This window comes from Augochlora pura, chromosome 10 (genome assembly GCF_028453695.1).
Source record: "Augochlora pura isolate Apur16 chromosome 10, APUR_v2.2.1, whole genome shotgun sequence".
In the NCBI taxonomy this organism is placed as follows: Eukaryota; Metazoa; Arthropoda; class Insecta; order Hymenoptera; family Halictidae; genus Augochlora; species Augochlora pura.
Genome location: NC_135781.1, coordinates 3,100,618 through 3,121,969, shown reverse-complemented (window position 1 = coordinate 3,121,969; position 21,352 = coordinate 3,100,618). Strand labels below are relative to the sequence as shown.

The following is a 21,352-nucleotide window of genomic DNA, read 5'->3' as shown; positions in this document are numbered from 1 at the left end:
ATGTACTGTATGCTATGTAGTGGTGTTACGTCGCTATTTTACCTTGGTTTCACTGGTTTCACTGTTTCACTTATCTGTCAAATTGAACGAGGTAGTACACAGTGGCGTTCAGTTATTAGGTATTTGAAGAAGCAGCTGGACATTTAACTTTTTACATAATGGCCCACTGGTTTCATCGGAATATGCTAAAAGCAACGACAAATCAAAAATTTGAAACCAAATTGAGCAATGCCACTGATTCTACAAAGAAACTGTGCAGGTTAGATACGAATAAAAATAATAATTTAATGTTCCACAGATTAATGAATATATTAAGTGTCACGATTTTATAATAAATTCTTATAGAACAATAGGAATGTAAATAATGAACTGTTATCATGTGTATTCCATAGTAAATATCCACTTGACTTTTCTATTTTTCAGTGATTTAAAACTGTCAAGAATACGTCTTTTAGACTTGATAAAAAATCCGAATAATTCGATTGATTCTGTAGAACCAGCTTTCCATAGTTACTTAAGTTTACTGTATGGATTTATGTGGGAAATAAATTCATCTGCTGAGCAAGATCAACATAGCGGATGTCCAAATCCTAGTAAACTTAGAAATGTACATGTATTCAAGTGGACGCACACATTATTGGGATCAAATACTTAGTAATATATTTATTATATTTATATTTCTTATTTTAATGCTCTATAGGAATATGTAATTGTGATTATTTATTAAAGTTCTAGAGCTGATGCTTTTTATGAAGCAGCTAATATGAGTGTAAATGTAGGACTTTGGTTTATGAAACATGCTGCGATGCTTGCTGCTAAAGATGAGTAAGTATTAAACGTATAAATATGATCCTAATATTGGAATAATATCAGACTAATCTTTGATATAGCATAAATATGAATGAAGCAAAGGATGTACATACAATGCTCAGGAGAGCTGCAGGAATATTTACTTTTGTACAAACAGAGTTCTTGCCAAAATTGGCAGATCCTCCACCAATTGGAAGCGATCTGGATCCACGAATACTAATTGTATATGTAAATCAGTGTACAGCAGAAGCACAAGAAGGTTAATTGATATACAACCATACATTACTATTCATTATTAATATATATGTATATATTTTCATTCGTCTGGTGTTACAGTTACAGTGGCAAGAGCAGTGGAATTAAAGCATAATGCTAGCTTAATATCAGCTTTAGCTAATGAAACAAGTAAATTGTTCGTAGATGCTGCTAATATTTTACGTCCGCTTAAGCCGGAGATATCGGCTCAATGGATTAAATATTTGACACTGAAAGCGTCATTTTATCGATCCTATGTAAGTGAATCGATGAAAAAAAATATGAAAAAGATAAACTTAATAATAAATTCACCTTCATAGGCTTATAACTATTGCGGTGAGAATTTATTGGCTATGGATAAATGTGGGGAAGCTATTAAAGCTTTGCAAGAAAGTGAGGCTTGCCTAAAAAAGGCTAATGCATTATGTCAAGAGTATAGTAAAATAAAAGGACCTGCTCCTAGAGTAAAGCCTGATGAACATGCTGTATTTAAACGGCTGGCTCCTACAGTCAAACTTACTCTTGACAAATGTAATCGAGAAAATGGTTTAATGTAAGTAGTGCATGGATTTAATCGAAAATGCAGTAGTATATTTTTCTAAAACATTCTTTATTTAATGATTACTTTTGTTTATTTTTATATTAAAGTTATCACCATACAATACCCGGAGAAGTCCCAGTATTAGACACAAAAGCCACTTTTGGTTTGGTGAGTCCTATCGATTTTAAAATGCAGCCTCACCATCCTCTTTGGAATTCGAATATATACAATGAATTATGTACCTTAAGACCGGCCACTATAGAAAAGGAACAAAATTTGCCACCTGTTAAAGAGGGTGAAGTTCATCACAGCACAAAGGATCCTACAAATGAAAGTGGCTGTACATTGCAATAAGCTTAACGTAGGAATAGTCAATTAAATTCACCGCGTTTTTACTGCAACAACACGGAGTTTTGCTTTAAACTGTTATACAGTTGACAATCCAGTATTGCATAATTATTTTAGTATTTTTTTCAACGCAATCAATAGTATACACATGCTTTTAACTAAAAGGTACAGCATGTATTGTACTCACGATAGATGAGCTGTCGAGAAGAATATTTTCAAGTAAATGAAAGAATATGTATTAAGTTTGTACATTTCCAGTACATTCTATTCACTACTAATATATACATATATATATATATATATACGCTTCAGGTCTGTGCAATAGATAATATATGCAAATACCATGCATAATGAACTAACGTATTTTATAAATTATTTATGTAATGGTGATTTTAAAATAATATTTACAAAAGTTTATTATCGATGAGTACTTCGAAAACTAGTCAATACTATAAAAAGAAGTATTTTTAATTGGAGAATTTATTTTTACGGGTGTGATGATGAAATCGTCACTGTTATGAATGTGAATATTTACTAAAAACGATTTTGTACGGCACGTATATTAATAAAAAATTTGTTATAATATTACTAGCACGCAGTACAATGAAAAGGTTGTATGTAACGTAACGGATATTTTGAAATTACGTTTCATAATTGAGAATATAATAAAGTGAGAAAAAGTGTATCATGTGATAAGTTACTTTTAATTTGTACATGTATCAGGAATCGACCAATATAATTGAACGTATGTATGTATTTTTAATCGTTATAATATATTTATTTTTACTCGCAAATGAAGATCGCACGATTTATGAACGTTTTGTGCAAAACACCACATAAATAAAACAGAAGTTATAATAAAGTACAAATGATGTATTAGTGTACATATTTCAATCCTTATTATACAAAATATGAAACTATGTAATCTATAACATTTCTAGAAATTTTAGATATTTTGAGTTAGCGTTAAATACGAATATTTTGTATACTATTGTAATAGATGGAAATATTTGAGTGAACCGCCCCTTTCATAGTACACTGAATCTAATATATACTATGTAGTGAGATCAACATGTGTATATATTAAGAAAGATGTATGTGTATACATAGTGTAACTATATATATATCATATGTACATATGCTATTCGCAAATATTTATATAATGTACATATGTGTGTGCATTTGTCTTCAATTGACATCCATCATTCATCTATGGCGCTGTATGCACTGTATCGCTATTGGTCAGTGTGTTTGGTACGCTACCATCTCTGCCACTGTGCCACTCACTACGATTTGCAATACAGAACACACACATACAGATACAGTACAGTTCATGATTCTTCAGTCTTCAGTCCTCAGTCCTTCGACAGTGGTGTGCAGAAACATTTCATGACAGAAGGACAGTACGAACAAGGATGTAGAAATTTCCATATTCACAATTCTATTTAATTTCACGTTCTGCTGCAGTGTCAGTAACTGTGAAATAATCTTCCAGTTGTCATTTAAACTTAAAAAGCTTTAAAACTGTTATATCCTGTTTTCCATTAATGCATTATACCTGTCGGGTGAACGTGCCAGAGAGTAACATGCAAGTGAAATGAAAGTTCTCTGTGTCTTTGACCTAATTCAGTTCCTCGTGCCTTCAAAAAAAAAATGTACATTCCAAAATAGGATAAAAACCATTACATAACGTTAATCGCGGATAATAGCATATTGTAAGTCAGTACGTGAGTGAAATAGAAATTTAAATTGCCGTAATGACGAGCGCGGACACACGTGACGTAATCCGTGTCGGATCTCGGAAAAGTGAGGTAAATTCTACAAATATTATTTTCGTTTTCGAAAGGTGAAAGTCTGTTTCCTCTCCACTCCGCGCACTGCGGTTTAAATAACGCAATCGTCCGAGATTTATGCGGCTCCTGGCTTGAAAGATAATAATAATATTGAATAGATAAACACGCTGGTATTAATCTTGGAAACCAATAAGATATAAAGAAAATATTTTCCTTGTGACCATGAGAAAATATAACTCTCCTCTTTCAAGTTCTTTTAATGAATAGGAGGCGATGTGTTATTTGTATATATCATGATGCATGATTTGTAGAATATTTTAATAGACGTTTCTCAGCAATCTTAATTACTCAGCACTTTTTAATCAGCTAATCTCTACTAGTAAATTGTTGATTACTGAATATTTCTGTGACACTATTGTTAAATGTATTTAATAGTATGTTTTGGATAAATTTGGCAATGTCACTTTTTATTTTTTAAAGTAAATGCAATTATTGTATAACAGTTTAAAGAAAGATTATCAAAATTTTATAGCAATATGCATAATTAACCATTTCAGTTGGCATTAATTCAAACAAGGCATGTTATACAGTGTTTGAAAGAATATCATCCAAAAAAGGAGTTTGAAATAGGTATGTGAAACCATTTCAAAAAGTTATTAAAAATATTTAATGCAGTCAATACTTAAAGTAATGTAAAGCATTATTTTTTAAAGTCTGATATAGTTCATAAAATATATTTACACGCTTATATAAGTACTATATATACGAATGTTATTTGTTTGATGTAACTATATTTAAATATGAACTTTAAATGTTATAGTTACAATGTCTACCAAAGGAGATAAGATTTTGGATAAATCTTTACCAAAAATCGGTGAGAAGTCCTTGTTTACAGAAGAGTTGGAGCTAGCTTTAGAACATGGACGCGTTGATTTTGTAGTACATTCATTGAAGGATTTACCCACATCACTGCCAGAAGGAATGGCTCTAGGTGCAATATTAAAGTAAGTATCCAATTAATGAAATTCTTTTATAGTAATTTAGCATGCCATCCATGTCTGGGTATTTCAAAATGTTGGTCTAAATATCTAAAATTTAAATTTCTGATGAAATTATCATCTTCATGAAAAAAACATGATACTGTAGGCAATGTAGGCTTGTTGCTTGCGCAGTAACTCTTGAATTTATTGCCGCTACCAGCTTTATACATCTCTTCTGGTATCATGAAAAAGAAGCTCCATCAAATCTGGTTTTTTAATCATGTTTTGTTAGTTTTATGTTTTTTAAAATCTTAAAATGTTAAGTTCTTAGTTATTTATATAATGAATATGTAATGAAAAAAATTTATTTCAGACGTGAAGATCCACGTGATGCAGTTGTTATGTCTAAAAAATATAAGGACAAAACATTATCTACGTTGCCTGAAGGTTGTGTAATTGGCACTAGTTCATTGCGTAGATCAGCTCAGTTAGCTAGAAATATGCCACATTTAAAAGTAGAAAATATTCGTGGTAACTTAAATACTAGATTGAAAAAGTTAGATGATAAAGAGGGACCTTATGCAGCTATTATTTTGGCAGCTGCTGGTTTAAAGAGAATGAATTGGGAAGATAGAATAAGTGAGGTAATTTTTAATTGAATTTTATGAAAAACTACAAGACTTTTAATGAGATATGTATGACTACTATTTTGTAATATAATAACTCTTTGAAATGCCGTTAATATATTTCTAACATTTTTCAGTTGTTAGAACCAGAGGATACATTGTATGCTGTGGGGCAAGGTGCATTAGGAGTCGAATGCCGGGAGTCTGATTTGAAATTATTGCCCCTTTTGGAACCTTTGTACGATGTGGAAACAACAATAAGATGTGTATGTGAACGCTCTTTCTTGAAAACACTAGGTGGTGGATGTTCTGCGCCTGTCGCGGTTTCGTCGACATTGATAGATAAAGAACTTACTATTACTGGTGCAGTATGGTCTTTGGATGGACAGGAAGAGATCAAAGATACTTTAAAAAGTAAATTGTATATACCTGACGACGACGGAAAACCTCCAAGGTGGAAAATAGAAATTTGAATTTTTCAAGACAGTATTGATTAAACAGGAATTTAATAATGCAACTTTTGTGTCATTTCTTTTACAGAAAATGTCCGTATCGTGAACCGAAGCTGTACTGTAGCGTTACTCCCGGTAAAGTAAGCGGTATAAGTTTAATGGGTGCTGAACAACTAGGAAAGGATCTTGCAAAGTGCCTTATTAAGAAAAATGCTCTTCGTGTTATGGTTGAGGCGAGAAATGAAATTTTGAATTCGAAATAGGATGGATACATAGCACTGTAAGAATTAGTTTTTCTTGATAATGGAACAATGTGTTGAATTTTGAACATTTACAGTAGTTCGATTGATTGGCATTGTAAGTAGCACTTTCAATGATGCAGATCTTGACAGGATTTGATTTCATTCAACAATTGTTATACATTTTGATTAATTTATAACTGTTATCATATTGATTCCTTTATTAGTACAGAATATTACTGCCATTTTGACAAATATATTTTAAAGAGATAGTTCGACTTCCGCTCTCTTTATCAATGTGAAAATCTATTTATGTATTGTACATATAAAATATGTTCTTTAGAATCTATTAATAGTAAACACTGAGTTAATACGCACTGCCATACTTTATTTCCGCAGTGGCTAAAAATCTTGAATTGTATAAAAGGATTTATACTGTATAATATGTTTTATAATTTTTATGAAAGTCATAAATACATCTGTAATGCTTGAAACTATTCCATGCATGCATTTGCAGTTTCATTTTCTTTCTTAATGCAAATGTCATTGTCAAGAAAACTAATCTTTTGTAAGAATGTAGTATTATCATGAGATATATTTATGAAATATTGAATATCTAAAAGCAAAGTATATAAATTCGTTAAAATTGAATTATATTATTTTGGAAATTATTAATATGTTAACAACTATTAAAATCATATTCTTTGTACAAAAATATTGTGTATAGACATAATAACTATTGTATGTTAAGGGGAATTAAAGGAAGTAATATAATTGTATATTATATATTGACTAAAAAATGCAAAACACAAGAGTTGTTTTATTAAAATGAAATCCTAATCCACCTTGCTCCTTTGTTCAAAATGTGTTTAATCTTACAATACATTATTACAAAAATGAAATAATATTCTGAACGTTTACATTCTATTCTATAAACAAACTAATTATATTACGCACATACAGTTGAGTATTTTTTACCATAGAACTTATTTCTTTGTTTTATTAATAACATTGAAGTCGTTTCCACAAGATACAGATTTTGAGAAGAATGTTTCTGTTTGATAAAAACTATGATTCTTTCTTATTACACTTAGTTTTATAAGAATAGAATATTTTTTATACAAAAAATAATTATAAGTGTTCAGTATGCTACTAGCATGAAAAATAATGTCACGTTATCTATGCTTAAGATGATGCGATGATACACCTATCACAAAGACATTAATTTCTTATTTACAAGGTAAAATAGACATTTGCATAAATTTGTACAAATTCCTATAAAATAGATTTATTTATAAGAGTACTTTTGTGACTACCTGTAAATGCATCCAGAAAAAAAGTATATAACTTCAAGATCACATTTTATACGAATTCCTTATCAAAGGAGTAAACATCCTATGTAGTAACCAATCTCTAAGTATTTTTTGTGTTTCCAAAAACTGAAATGCATAGTTGAAAGCAGATTAATCATTATTCTCCTTAATTAGTTGTTCTATCTCTGCATTTTGTAAATTTGTGGAATCCTTAATACGATTAATTTATTGTAACTATTCAATCTAAAGCCATAAAGGAATAGTTATGTGAATAGAAATCTTTCTACGTTCTATGTGCATTATGTATACATATATCTGCCTGCCATATTAACTCAAACATTTATTTCATTAGTATATTACAAATAATAATTGTGGCAGTTAAAATGTTTGAATGGCTAACATTATATGTAATATTTGAACGAAGGCTATATATTTTAACAAAGTATTACAAAAATTCTTTCCATTGGAAATTTATATATGCATAAATATATATATATCATACTTTCAATTGATATATAATTATCAAGGAGCATGGAAGTTCAATCAAGGAGAACAAGACGTACGTTTAACAGGATTGACCAAATAGAAGCCACACAATTATCTACGTTATCAAAAGAAGCATACACTTTCTACTAATGGTTAAATTTTATTTTGAAATACTCAACGCAATTTATATATTGTTTTATTCAAGTTCTTCGTCAGCCATTCCAGTTTGAGATGCTATTTTCTGTAACAATAAGTGAAAAATCTAATGTCCCTGTATTTTTTTTTCCAACTTAAAAAATGAATCGAGACTCATACCTGGCCAATAGCAGGTAATCGTTGCAATAAAAGGTAAAAAACTTGTGGTGGCAGTGTCTTTTGAAGAACTTGCAATAATTGTGAGGGTTGCCCACAGATTGCAACTGCATTAGCTAAATGTGCAATTCCACCATCTACATCACCGTTTGTAAGTTTTTCTTCTCCAAGCTGAACCTATGAAATATTTACAAAATATTGTACAGAATGAACACAGAAGATCATCAATATATTATAGTGATATTAAAATAATTTAAACTGACTTCATGTATGAAGAATCTTTGTACGCTTTCGTGATCATCCATATCAGGGAACTTTAAACTACTCTTTTCAGCTTGCTTCTTCTTAATTTTTCTTCCTTTAAATATAAAACAATAGTATCAAGGTCTCTGTACAAACTATACTGTAAATTTATTAAATAAATTACATGTTAACATAACTCTATTCGAATTTTATAATATTAATTATTTGCACGACAAGATGCAATTAAACAAAAACGAAATATTCTTGGCGACAATCGCTTCTATAAAAAAAACTGCATCAGCTTTCACACAAAATTAGTACCCACAAACATGCACATGGCTCAAAAGAATTTCTAATGATTGAGAAGATGATTGCTTGACTTACGTTCACGCAATTTCTTTTTGAACTCTGGATCGCTGCGACGCTTTCGGTCGAAATAAAAGCAGTATCCAACGAATATTCCAGCTATGCCAACGGCAATACCCATCGCAGCCTTCGAAATCATGGTCATTCTAATATACAAATTTCAATTTTATAATGACGAAATTTACAAACTCCTCATTGCACCTTCGGCCACCCTAGAAAAGGCTGCGTCTGCTATCAAACGCACAGAATTGAGTAGCAGAAGCAAAATTTAATCATGTGCTACAGAACGATGACATAGACTAGGAAATTCCCTAGATTTATTACTATTTTAGAGATATTTACGCGTTAAAATTTATATGAGCACTTTATGTAAATATTTTATCTTTTAAGACCTGCACTAGACATTTTGTTGATACACAACTACAGCTTCTATGCAGTTTTTCATAAATTTATTTGCTTATGCAATTTATTGCATTTTTTAATAACCAATTCTTACATGACTAAATATATAATAATATCTCGCTATAATATTCTGCTAGACTACCTTATTGTAAAGCATTTTTATCCTCATAATTTTCATGCGCATCCAATCCATAGTAGATCCTGTCTCAGCAGTTAATCTTTTGCTAATCAAAGAAGAGCAGTTTCTGTACTTGTTTCTATATTACTGTGGTGACCAATGTTCTCCGAGGCATCGTTAACGAGTTATTAACAAAAAAAAAACATTCACCAATGAGAAGCGAGTTTCGCTGGTGCGAGACGGCCGAGCCAACAAATGAACAAAGCCCAATTTTTGCCATTATTTTAATGTGTATCCAACTTCGCACAGTTGGTTTAAAAAGAGAACGAGAGATAATCAAGAGAGGCAGAACAAAAGCAACGGGCCCCGTGTGCGAGTATACACACGGAGCAGACTTGCTCACTTGTCACTGACTTTCTTTGTTTAAAACTATGAGACAGCACTGCTTAGATGTGGAGCATCGACCAATTAGAGAAAGGCTGTTTCTATACTAAACGTCAAATTTCTAAGCTCTGTATACTTTATGGATAACATATGCATTTGTTCGAATATCGAATCAGTGATCAAGGACAATCGAGAATGCGCGCCAAAGTATGTGTACAAAGAGTTGCAAGTAGTCGCAGTTTTGTGATGAGTTATTTGGCAAATTGATTACTGAACATAAACGCATTGTATAAATATTTGAAAATGCCATTAATAAAGAAACCTATGCGTTATGCACATCCGGAGGGGCACACGGATGTTTGTTATTTTACCGGTGAAAGGAAAGTAACGTTTTAAGTACATTGTTGCGAAAAGTAAACAATGCAAATCGTATTGTTACTAATTTTTTTTTTTGGAAAAGAAAATAATTTTCCAAGAAGCTTAACGTTTGTATAGAAAAGATAGAAGTTTATGCGTAGAAATTTAAAATTATTGTAACTATATCTTGCAATTTAGGAAAGGCCTTGTTACTTGTGGATCAGATGGAGATGTTCGATCCTGGTTAAACTTAATGGATGATGATCCAGCTGCAAGTTGTGTTTCAGAACAAGCTATATCAGTAATATCAAAGGTACAGAAAAAAAAATGTTGACAGTAATATACATCTATTTTATATATTGTTATTTATATGTTTTTTATTTTCAAGGATAATACTGTTAGATTTTCACATATAAGTTATTATTTATAATTCTCTACTTCCTGCTTTAGAATGGAAAAATATTTGTTGGTAATGATAATAACACAGTTCAAATACTCAACTATCCTGATCTGGAGAAAGAAGGAATAGTTACTAGGTTTTCAGCACCTGTGTCTGCATTAGCAACCACAAAGGACAGTAATATTATAGTATCAGGCTCATGGTATGTAGTATATACGTACTTTTTTTTATTCTTATTATAATATATTAATATTCAGTGTTCATATCGTGTGTAATGTAAATTGTAGTGACATGAGAATACACGTTACGGATATTAATACATCAGATAACATAGAACTGTTTGGTCATGAAGCACCAGTATTAGGTTTATCATTGGACCCTAAAGAAGAGTTTGTGGTAAAGCTTTTTTTTGATAATTAATATTTTTTTATATAATAAAAATAGTTTATCATCTGTTTATTTTGTGTCTAGGCGTCATCAAGCGCAGATGGATCTGTACGAGTATGGAATATTAAAGAGAAACGTGTTGTCAATGTTTGGAATAACATTGTACCCAAATCTAATTCATTTTTTACGGCAAAAGTATATTGTACTCCTTCCTTTGAAACTAAAGATGGAAGTTGTCTTGCATATCCACATGGGAAAGATGTAGTTGTAGTGGAAAGAACTTCTTGGAAAGAATTATTTCACTTAAGATGTATTAACATAAAAGGTGTAAGTTATCCATTTAGTGTTACTTTTGTGGAAGCCTTTGAAGCATCTTTCAATGTTTATTATTCTCAATATAGGATATTAATATCTGCAAATTTTCTGAATGTGGCAAATTTATTGCTGCAAGCACTGTAAATGGTGAAATAATTGTTTGGAATGCAATAACAAGAGATTTGATTGGGTATATCGAACATCAGCAAAACACTAAAATTACTTCATTGGCCTGGAATCTTGATGTACCAGATGAAATTGCATTCTGTGATCATTTAGGCCAGTTAGGGTGCATTGATGTAGTACGTATATTTATATATGCAACTTAAAGCTTCAGATATCATTTTTATCTTTTCTGTAACTGCAGACATTTCCTGATAAAGCTAACGACAATGAAGAAGCTACGGAAACGAACGGAGATATAAAAGAAAATGATATTTTAATGGACGAAGAAGACGACGATGGAGAAAATGTTATATCGTTAGATAAAATTAAAGCGTCCGTGAATCTCGAAGACGATCAAAAAAGCCATTCCGATGTAGATTCTGTGAAACAACAGATAGAAGCAAATATTTTTACACCAGAATTTAATTTGCAACCTCCTTTTCAACCGGGTTCATCTCCGGCTCATTTGTTAGCTCGTTTTATGGTACCAAATATTCCCATACTAGTTTTTCTTAAGATGATATTAAAAAATATGACAGTATATATACTACATATGATTATTTGACAGGTTTGGAATGACACTGGCATGGTAAGATGTTTTACTTCTGAAGATGACGATGAGAGTAGTATCGAAGTTGAATTTCATGATGTTACAATTCATCGTAGCATGCACATCAATAATTATTTAAAACATACAATAGCAGCTTTATCTCCGTATGCGCTTGTAATGAATTGTCCTTCAAGCAGCGACACGCGAAGTAAACTCGTTGTAATAGCGTTGCAGGGTTGGTATATTTTAAATATGAACGAACATCTATTATAGGCGAATAACACTTAATGAAGCACTATTACCACTTACCAACAGGTTGGGGTTCAGGGAATAAAGAATGGTTCTTAGATCTTCCTGAAGATGAAGAAGGACAATGTGTTGCCGCTGGTGATACCTTCGTAGCACTTGCAACATCAAAAAGGAATTTAAGACTGTTTACAGTAGGAGGCACGCAACGTGAAATTATATCTCTACCGGGTCCAGTAGTTGCAATGAGTGGGCTTAAAAATGCTCTAGTAATTGCCTACCATAATGGAATAGGTACGCCATTTACTATCCATTACTATTTTTCTTGTATCCAACAATTTTTTAATCTAACAAAAATATTTAAATAGCTGCATCCGGTGATCAAAATATGAATTTGCTATGGATTCAAATTCGTGGCTTAACTTTATTCAGCCGAAAATTGTCTCTTCCACTCTCTCCGTCATCAGAACTTATGTGGATAGGAATTTCCGACCTTGGATCTCCTGTTATCGTGGATGCCGATGACGTCATTAGAGTTTACAACAAGAAATCATCTCTTTGGAAAGTTGCCAGCGACTTATCTCGACAAGTAAATAATACACATTTATAGTATTCGTATCACATTTTATTGTATATTTAACTATTCTAATTTGCTCAGTCCAAAGGCAAAGCCGATCACTATTTCATCATTGGAATTAGCGAACAGCAAAGCATTGCTCGCTGTGTTTTATGTAAAGGAAGTCATTATCCACCGACAACGCCCCGCCCTGTAATAACAGAAATATCTTTAGTTCCACCGATATGCGAACCCGAAAGTGAAAAGTCTGAGAAAGAATTGAATTTGTGGAAATTGGGTATCAATCCTGCTGAAGAGCACGAAATAGTGTTGTCTCTATTTGCGGTAAACATAAATTATATATTTAAGCGTTTAAATGTTAACAGATATTTGCACTAATTAGTTTTATTTTATTAGCTCGCCTGTAGAAGGACTTTCGAATATCGAGCAGTGGAACTGTGTGAACAATTTGCTTCCGAGAAAGTTATAGAATTGGCAATTAAGTATGCGAGAAAAATGAATAAAATGGCTCTGTCGAATAAATTAGAATCTATCGCCGATATGAAGGAAGACGAGAAAGAAACAACGCAGGCGGAGATAACTAAAGATAACGATATAGAAGAAACTAAAAGCGATGATGAGGTTCAAAATGATGACATCGAAGAATCAACAATTTCGTTGACTAGTCAGAAAAAACCAGATGTAGAAATTAAACCTTTGTCTATGAGCGAATCGTTATCGATGAGACGAAGTAATCCATTTTTGAAAAGTGGAAACTCGCTTCCGGTCAAAGGTGTTGTATATGTAATATTTTTCATTACTTTTTAAGACATTCGCGTAATGATATCTTAACTTGTAGGATTGGCTGGATTAGATACCGCTCCAGAAAAAGCACAGAAGCAGTCAACACCTAATCCTCCAAAACCGAAGGCAAAGGAGACTAAAGATGGCCCTAAAAAGGAAACGTTTGTTAGTTGGTACGCCAAAAACAAGAAAGACTTGCAGGAAGAATTTCCCGAATTAAGTACTAGCGACCTAATGAAACAGGCTTTGGCAAGGTACAAGGAAAAAGATGCGACCCCACAAAATAACGGTACCACAGAATCGAAGAAAAGGAAATTAAGTTCCGACGATGAACAAAATAAACCTAAACGAGCTTCCAGTAAAGTACTCAGCTCATTTGCGTTTGGCTGATCGCTGCTTTGAAAATTAGAAAACACTTTTATATATTTATTTTATGTAACTAGGATTATTTATTGTTTTACGCTACTTCGACCGCTTTCATTACGTTGTATAAATAAATAATAGTATTTTTGAACAGGGGTGTTTGCTCATATTACTAACTTATTGGTACATCCTATTATAAGGATCACGTTGAACATTCTATGGCAGAAAGGGATCATGGTTAAAAGGATCGATAAAGTAGATACTCCTCAGAGTATTTTACGCTTCGCATATGTGTCACGGTAGATCGATAAAACAGATGAAGAGAATGGCTTGAATTCATTTTAGTCCACTTAAGTCTCTTAACGGGAAAGTTGCAGGAAGTTCTGAATAGTCAAGGACACAGTACACGTTGCGGCGACAATCGTTACGCAGATTGAAAGAAAGTTGCAGTAGATTTACGCGATATAATGCTTCAAAGTGCGTTAAAAGGTAAGCTGATATATTTGGCACAGTTTTAGATTTTGCACGTATTAGCATTCGAAATCGGGACAAGTCTAAATATACATTCAAGTTTGCGGCACTAGTCGCGCCTCTTCAATTGCGTCATCTTGATACGCATGCGAGAAACCAGTTTAAAACTTACATTGTTTCAGAGTTGAAAAAACTATGAAACTAATAATTACTTTGCATAAAAATATATTTATACGATTTTAGTAACAATAATGAATAATATATTTTTACTATCGTTTTCATAGCAACTAAGAAATTATGATTGCAAGAGAGCAGTTAATTTATTAATAATATTTAAACTCGTCGGAATTTAAAATAGATTTCATATTAAATAAAAATTATTTCAGAGCATGCATTTGTGGACGTCATACAAAATGCAATGGGTGTGATGGGCCCATGGCATATTGTGATAGCTGTAGCACTTTCTCTTGTAAAATTTCCAGTTGCCTGGCATCAATTATCCATAGTATTTCTTGCACCTCCAACTAATTTTTCATGTGCTGCACCACTATCAACAACCAATGAGTCTACAATAATGAAATGCTACGTAGATACCGGAAATGGTACTATGGAAAAGTGTACGAGCTTTAAATATGACAAACGCATATTTAAAGAGAGCATTATAACTCAAGTGAGTTAAATGTTTACTATTTTGCATCGTCTGAATTTTATAGGTCGACGAATTCAATTCTTTTTCAGTGGGACTTAGTCTGTGATAAAGAACAACTAGCAAACTTTGTACAAACTTGCACAATGTTTGGAGTACTCATTGGAAACTTAGTTTTCAGTATAATGGCTGATCGGTAGGTTGCTATTAAAAGAAAATTAAAAACTGTATATTTGAATAATACATGAAAATTTGTTTCCAGAATCGGCAGAAAGAAGCCCTTGATGATTGCACTAGGATTGCAATCATTAACTGGAATTATCAGTGCATCTGTTTCTTGGTATGAATTATTTTTACTATTCAAATTTATCTCTGCCGTAGCTACCGGCGGTACCATGCTCGTTAGCTTTGTTTTGCGTAAGTAAATAATTTACATTGCAGAAGCATTTACCATTACCATTCATACATCTTAAAATGTAGTTTTGAACGAATTACAGTCATGGAGATTGTAGGAGTCGAATGGCGCTCAACTATGTCGGTGCTATTTCATGTGCCATTTTTGTTGGGTCATTTAATGAACCCTTTAATTTCATATTTAACACGTACATGGGACGGATTCCAAATGGCAGTTTCTATACCATCAATCTTCTTATTATCTTACTACTGGTATGCAGCATTGGTTGTACTATTACTTGTTATAAAATCTGAATATCTTTAATGGTTTTCATTCGACATAGGATTATCCCTGAATCACCAAGATGGTTACTTGCTGTTGGCAAATTATCACAAGCTGAAGAAATCTTGATTAAAGCAGCTAACAGAAATAAAATACCAACAGAGAATGTTAAAACAGCAATTGAAACATATGAAGCCAGTGCAAGAATTAAACACGAAAAAGTTGAAGAGAAATACAATATCACACATTTGTTTAGGACTCCAAATTTAAGAATGAAGACAATTTGTATATGCGTCAATTGGTTTGTTTGTGGTAGCTGTTTCTTTGGATTGGCGCAGTACATGGGTTACCTTGATGGCAACATTTTTGTGAACGTTGCTGTATCAGGTACATTTCCTGTTAGGAAGAGTGAGTTCCTATTGAGTCAGAAGAAATTATTAAATCAACGAATATGTATCTTTTTTCAGCTGCTATTGAATTGCCTGGAACAATAATAGTCCTTGTTCTGATATCACGTGTATCACGATTAAAAATTTTGATAAGCGGCAACATTTTGTCAGGCATAAGCTTGATCTTAATAACTGTAATATCAAATTCTACTTTAACAGTATGTTTAGCTACTTTAGGACTTGCAGGAATGGCAATTAGTTTTCCAACCGTATATTTATATAGTAGCGAAGTGTTCCCTACTGTAATCAGGAACGTTGGCATCGGATTGGGAAGCGTTTGTGCGAGAACTGGAAGCATGATTGCGCCATATATAGCTACTATGGTAATACGTTCGACGTGTTTCCGATATATGTCATTTAGCTGACTAATAATGTTACTTATTCTTAGGGAAAAATTGAACCCTGGTTGCCACCAGTAATATTTGGCATTGGACCCTTACTTGGTGCTGCATTATGTTTCTTTTTACCAGAAACAATGAACTGCAAATTACCTGAAACTATAGAAGACGGTGAAAAGTTCGGAAAGTGAGTGTATGCAATAATGTAACGTAATCATATAATTATCTTGTAATATCTAAATATAATGTAATTATTTGATTATTTTAAAAAAACAAATCTCAAATTTTATTATGTATTCTAGGAAGAAGAGAGAAAATACATGAAAATTATATTGATGGAATCTTACATGTAATGGGCAATTCTTAATTTATTAGTTATTTATATATAAAAACTCGACTATTATGCTCATCATATTTAAGAAGAACATATAAGAATATAAAGTAAGTTTTTACAATAAATTGTAAACTTATAATATAATTTACTATACATCGTTTCTTGAAATATTATGTATTTACAGTATTACTAAATGTATACTGATATGATTAAATAAGAGATCATTTTATGCTGCCTTCACTTAAAACTATTTTTACCATATTTATATATTTGTTGTGTTGTATACGAAGACAGATCTTTAAATGATTTATGAGTAAATTAAAAGATTATATACATTTCTAAATCGACAGTGAACGAATATACATGCGTTAGTATAAAAAATATCTGAATATTGTACATGAAGCAAATAGAATTGCTTTCATGGAAAATAGCCTATGCTTAAAACATATATAAAAATAAATAACAACGAATCAGCCTTTGTAATGTAAATGAACATTTTCCTCCTTTGCATTACTGTATTATTGAAGATTTGGTATTCCTTTATAATAAATCTTTGGAATTGCTTTGTAAATGTTGCTAGCAACGAAGTTATTAACATGTAGAAACAAAAGACAGAGTGTCCTGCATTATTTTCTCTAAAGTATCAGTTTGTAGTATGACTCATGTAAAATACTTTACTAGGTAATCCATTCACTACATCGGTAGTTTTTTTCTGTACAGTATCAATCATGTGATTACCATACTTCACAGTATTACTTAAAGATCCCAACCACGAGGTCATGATACTTCTAGGTGGTGTTTTTTCTACAGTATTTGCTGTACCTAAATAATAAATTTGTCAATTTTTGCCTACAATTACTCAATGAAATCATAGTATGCGAATAACTTACCTATAAAAAACTTTAAAATTGCTTTGTTTACTATATCTGGTTTTTGTTGATGAGGAAAGTGTTGTGCACCAAAAACAACTTTCACATTGAACTTTTCAACATATTCAGAGCTTTGTACAATGTTTTCTATTGATACAAGAGGATCTATGTTTCCTATAATATGTAACATCTTGGTTGTAATTGGTTCATTAGACTCTGTGTTGAGTCTAATGAAAGGAAGATTTCTGTAATAGTTAATTGCACCTGTCCAATCCTCTGTGGAAGTAGTAATGGTCAGAATCCAAATGGTCACAAAATTATGATTTCATGTATTTACCTCTCCTACTAAATGCATATTTGTATGCTTCCACATAATTCTTTTCAGTACTTGTTTGCTTCACTTGAAGATGTTTGAATGTATCATTTATAATCGATAAGTCCTCTTTAAGAGCATCAATTTCTGGGAGGAATGGCAATCTACTGAAATGTATCCATCTGTGGAATAATCAGGTGGTTCATCAGGAACTGAATAGAATTGATAAAACCAATGGCCCAATTTCTTCATGCAATAACATATGTACTTTGAGTCAAATACTGAATCTCCAGGCAATCTATTCCAGTAAAAATTAGGATGGGGACATGAAATAGCAACAAATTTGTCAATCATTTCCTCATATAAGGCTACCATGTACCATCCTAGTAGTCCGCCTAGGTCATGTCCAATTATACTACATTGTTTCACTCCAAGCGATAAAATAAATTGCTTTAACTCCTCAATTAAAACTTCTAGTTTATAGGAACGTTTGGTTGATGGTTTGTCACTGTCACCAAATCCTTTTAAATCTATTGCCACTACTCTGAATAAGGAAGTTGTTCCATTAATTATTACATAGCTTCAGTTTAAGGTAAACTATATAAAGTGAAGACAAACAATGTGTTATACCTATAATGTTCAGCAAGGCAAGGTATTTGTTCTCTCCAAGACAACCAGCAATCAGGGAATCCATGCAATAGTAAAACAAGTGGTTTATCCTCATGTCCAGCTTCCACATAATGGAATTTTACACCCTAAATAGGGAATATATGTATGATATTTCACCTTCTTGTTGTCAATTTTTGTTTATTATACAACGGCAACAAATATTATTAAATTTTTTTAAATTGTTATTTGCAGCTAATTGTTAATTAAACAATTTTTTTTTAGTTGTCATATATCTTAAAAAATCTAAAGTTTCTCTAAATACAATAAACATGTTTGGGATAATCTTAGATTCGAAAAAAAGAACTCGATGCAACATCCGGAGAAAAAAGAACAGTACAATCATTTTTATCGATCGAAATCGGATGTGTGCATCGAGGAGTTACGTCGCGTCGTCGCGTCGCTAAGAGTTTATCAGAGGTCGAATTATTCTCAAGTATTCTTAGTATCTTCTTATGACTGTCAGATCGACGTTGTGCATTGTGACACATATATTTTCCGGAATCGATGATATAATCATTTCCATCTTACCTTGATTTTAACGTAAGAATGCGTTCCCAAATTGTTATCCACTAGACAGGGTGGAGGTTTATCCCTCTGTTGCATCATGAAGAACTTCTTCGGGTCCCAAGCCCATTTAAGGAACCGTTTCACTATTAAGTACAAACCGTACACAAAAGATAAGAAATGTAATTTAATTATTTCCCACGTCGATATCTGAACGATCTTGTCGTTTGTAATCATAGTTATTCATAAAGCGGAATTAGGAATTGATCCCGCGTGTTCCTACGATTTGTTTCTCCTCGTATTTTTCACAGAAATATTTCCTGTCGTCGGATCGGTCCAAGTTGCGCATCAATTAAGTTCAACAGATTTATAGAAAATCGTGCGGTCATATGCCCGCGGGCACGGACTTCTCGAAGCCCGTGTACGATTTAAATCACAAATATAAGTAATAAAATACGATCGATCGCGTTCCGTGAATGATCGAAAGATACGGATCAATACGGTTTCTGAGGTTAATCAAATATATGATCCTAAATCGTACGTTTTCGTTAAAACTGTCGCTGAATTACTGATTCAGACTTTCGTCGGAGTACACACGATCGCCAGACCTCATTATCAGTGGTGAGAAATCTTTTTATCGTAATATATAAACAACGTCGAAATGTGTGAACTTTCACGATGGTGTCGCGATTAGGTACTGGATACATAAAGCGAATTTCTATTTCTCAAAAGTGTTAGGACATCTACTGGGGATTTTGGGGGATAAGCAGCTCCGGGAATGATGAATCGTTTATAACGGGTTCTTGAATCTGTACTTTGAGCTTGTCATGTATCGTGTCAATGAATTATTGCGAGATACACGTGATGTGGTGCTGCAGACAGCCAGACTATGATACAACGATTCGATAAGTAAATCAAAGTGAGTGTCTTATCCAATCTATTAGTACTCAAAAAATTAGTCAACTAGTTTTCCTAATCTTAACACCAAACTTGCCGTACGGTCAAGATGTCTGACATGCGTTACTTTGTAAGGATTAGAAGATTGAATTTATTTAACCATCTTGCTATGCTTATTATAATGTATGTTTAAATTAAAGATATTTAGTCAACCATTTCCTTCGAAAGACTTTTTAATTTCAACACTTTTCACACAAAAATATGACTTTCTCTTGCAATATATTTTTGTGCCTCCGCAGCTTTCTCTTGCAAATTATTTAAATGATCTCATTAAGTAGAACAGATAAGATGTAGGGATAGATCTATGTAACTATTTGACATATAATAACACAGTTTTGTATTGTAAGATTAAAAATATCAGCTCCGCTAAAAATAAATGATTTCTGCGGTAATAGACTTTTTTTGGCCTAATTTTGTCGAAGAAGATTTGAAACGTACCGGTGTAACGATAAGAAATTTTATAAATGTTGACAGAGGCAATTCATATTTGAAAAATCTCTCTTTAGCGCCATTTCTCGTAGCGGCGAAACGCGAAGGATAAATGTTACCAACTGTAGGTAATACAAGCATAGACGAGGTATTAGAGTAGACTGGATACCGTATAGAATTTCATGTCGTGTTCTGATATATCGACATCGCTGAAAATCAGTTTTTGCGGATAACGTCCCGGAAGGCCTCTGACATCCCAAACGATCATTTTTATTCACATTCTAATGTACATGTTAATTCCAGAAATCGACTGACAATGGTAGCGATCATTACGATTATTTTAATTAATCGAGTTTTAATTGGAAGTTAATTTTACGAATGAGATTCTAATTGATTAGTAATACTAGTCACTCGAGAATGAATACTATTTTGGTAGAGTTGTATTTTTCAAAACCATTTAAACCATTTCAACTGATAAGGATAGAGAATTAATATTCTGTGGATACGTATTCTATTCAGATCCACATTGTAGTGACATAGATCCTATAGAATATGTGCGATTCGAGCTAATTTCGTTTTCAAAGGACCGACGCAAATCCACTTCCTAATACACACAAGTGGAAATTATGTCATGCACAATGCGCTAGTTAGTCGCTGTTATTATTATTAAATACCGTTCCATGTGCTGTTATTCGCACCCTCTCAAGTAACGCGTGGGCGCTGTATGTTTGACGTTATTAATTATTTTTATTACAAAATGTTATCACAAAATAGCCACGTAGTGCTTAATAATACAATTAGCAAAAAGAATTCTTATAAATATTAAACATCAAGAAGCGATCAATTTGTCAACAATTCAATCAATTTATTAACGCAACAATTTTTC

At 32.4% G+C, this 21,352-nt stretch overlaps 6 protein-coding genes across 6 annotated transcripts; 4 read left to right on the top strand and 2 right to left on the bottom strand.

Moving 5' to 3' along the window:
- Positions 1-47: 47 nt before the first annotated feature.
- On the top strand, positions 48-2,854 carry LOC144476263 (BRO1 domain-containing protein BROX). Its single transcript, XM_078192969.1, has 7 exons — positions 48-259; positions 424-654; positions 730-825; positions 891-1,069; positions 1,147-1,322; positions 1,386-1,618; positions 1,714-2,854. Exons 1-7 carry the CDS (start codon positions 159-161, stop codon positions 1,958-1,960), a joined length of 1,263 nt encoding a protein of 420 aa, XP_078049095.1. The 5' UTR covers positions 48-158; the 3' UTR covers positions 1,961-2,854.
- A 418-nt stretch (positions 2,855-3,272) lies between these two features.
- On the top strand, positions 3,273-6,856 carry L(3)02640 (porphobilinogen deaminase-like protein l(3)02640). The gene is made up of 6 exons (XM_078191800.1): positions 3,273-3,765; positions 4,305-4,377; positions 4,568-4,751; positions 5,101-5,371; positions 5,491-5,807; positions 5,894-6,856. The coding sequence occupies exons 1-6, from the start codon at positions 3,712-3,714 to the stop codon at positions 6,066-6,068; spliced, it is 1,074 nt and encodes a 357-aa protein (XP_078047926.1). The 5' UTR covers positions 3,273-3,711; the 3' UTR covers positions 6,069-6,856.
- Tom20 (translocase of outer membrane 20) lies at positions 6,845-8,996 on the bottom strand. Its single transcript, XM_078191801.1, has 4 exons — positions 8,783-8,996; positions 8,419-8,513; positions 8,159-8,332; positions 6,845-8,084 (listed from the first exon to the last, which is right to left on the bottom strand). Exons 1-4 carry the CDS (start codon positions 8,907-8,909, stop codon positions 8,040-8,042), a joined length of 441 nt encoding a protein of 146 aa, XP_078047927.1. The 5' UTR covers positions 8,910-8,996; the 3' UTR covers positions 6,845-8,039.
- A 1,231-nt stretch (positions 8,997-10,227) lies between these two features.
- Positions 10,228-14,059, top strand: LOC144475676 (WD repeat and HMG-box DNA-binding protein 1-like). The gene is made up of 13 exons (XM_078191797.1): positions 10,228-10,338; positions 10,476-10,627; positions 10,713-10,821; positions 10,897-11,139; positions 11,214-11,429; positions 11,495-11,776; positions 11,861-12,077; positions 12,158-12,382; positions 12,457-12,677; positions 12,747-12,989; positions 13,062-13,437; positions 13,504-13,883; positions 13,966-14,059. The coding sequence occupies exons 1-12, from the start codon at positions 10,279-10,281 to the stop codon at positions 13,836-13,838; spliced, it is 2,679 nt and encodes an 892-aa protein (XP_078047923.1). The 5' UTR covers positions 10,228-10,278; the 3' UTR covers positions 13,839-13,883; positions 13,966-14,059.
- Positions 14,060-14,191: 132 nt separating this feature from the next.
- On the top strand, positions 14,192-16,827 carry LOC144475677 (organic cation transporter protein-like). Its single transcript, XM_078191798.1, has 9 exons — positions 14,192-14,300; positions 14,669-14,952; positions 15,021-15,124; positions 15,191-15,345; positions 15,426-15,594; positions 15,666-15,991; positions 16,072-16,376; positions 16,442-16,578; positions 16,694-16,827. Exons 1-9 carry the CDS (start codon positions 14,279-14,281, stop codon positions 16,713-16,715), a joined length of 1,524 nt encoding a protein of 507 aa, XP_078047924.1. The 5' UTR covers positions 14,192-14,278; the 3' UTR covers positions 16,716-16,827.
- A 365-nt stretch (positions 16,828-17,192) lies between these two features.
- On the bottom strand, positions 17,193-19,724 carry LOC144475678 (epoxide hydrolase 4). The gene is made up of 6 exons (XM_078191799.1): positions 19,105-19,724; positions 18,538-18,662; positions 18,176-18,451; positions 17,932-18,089; positions 17,616-17,870; positions 17,193-17,547 (listed from the first exon to the last, which is right to left on the bottom strand). Exons 1-6 carry the CDS (start codon positions 19,315-19,317, stop codon positions 17,369-17,371), a joined length of 1,206 nt encoding a protein of 401 aa, XP_078047925.1. The 5' UTR covers positions 19,318-19,724; the 3' UTR covers positions 17,193-17,368.
- Between the last annotated feature and the right edge of the window lie 1,628 nt (positions 19,725-21,352).

Coding starts and splice junctions, on each gene's coding strand:
- LOC144476263 (XM_078192969.1), top strand. CDS start 159: ATGGCCCACTGGTTTCATCGGAATATGCTAAAAGCAACGACAAATCAA. Junction 1,323..1,385: donor CGTCATTTTATCGATCCTAT/GTAAGTGAATCG, acceptor TCACCTTCATAG/GCTTATAACTATTGCGGTGA. Junction 1,619..1,713: donor AATCGAGAAAATGGTTTAAT/GTAAGTAGTGCA, acceptor TTTATATTAAAG/TTATCACCATACAATACCCG.
- Tom20 (XM_078191801.1), bottom strand. CDS start 8,909: ATGACCATGATTTCGAAGGCTGCGATGGGTATTGCCGTTGGCATAGCT. Junction 8,333..8,418: donor AAAGATTCTTCATACATGAA/GTCAGTTTAAAT, acceptor AATATTTCATAG/GTTCAGCTTGGAGAAGAAAA. Junction 8,085..8,158: donor GATTACCTGCTATTGGCCAG/GTATGAGTCTCG, acceptor TTATTGTTACAG/AAAATAGCATCTCAAACTGG.
- LOC144475676 (XM_078191797.1), top strand. CDS start 10,279: ATGGATGATGATCCAGCTGCAAGTTGTGTTTCAGAACAAGCTATATCA. Junction 10,628..10,712: donor ATTATAGTATCAGGCTCATG/GTATGTAGTATA, acceptor TGTAAATTGTAG/TGACATGAGAATACACGTTA. Junction 12,383..12,456: donor TGCCTACCATAATGGAATAG/GTACGCCATTTA, acceptor ATATTTAAATAG/CTGCATCCGGTGATCAAAAT.
- LOC144475677 (XM_078191798.1), top strand. CDS start 14,279: ATGCTTCAAAGTGCGTTAAAAG. Junction 15,595..15,665: donor TTCTTATTATCTTACTACTG/GTATGCAGCATT, acceptor CATTCGACATAG/GATTATCCCTGAATCACCAA. Junction 15,992..16,071: donor TGTGAACGTTGCTGTATCAG/GTACATTTCCTG, acceptor ATCTTTTTTCAG/CTGCTATTGAATTGCCTGGA.
- LOC144475678 (XM_078191799.1), bottom strand. CDS start 19,317: ATGATTACAAACGACAAGATCGTTCAGATATCGACGTGGGAAATAATT. Junction 18,452..18,537: donor TGCCTTGCTGAACATTATAG/GTATAACACATT, acceptor TTCCTTATTCAG/AGTAGTGGCAATAGATTTAA. Junction 17,871..17,931: donor ATATGCATTTAGTAGGAGAG/GTAAATACATGA, acceptor CTACTTCCACAG/AGGATTGGACAGGTGCAATT.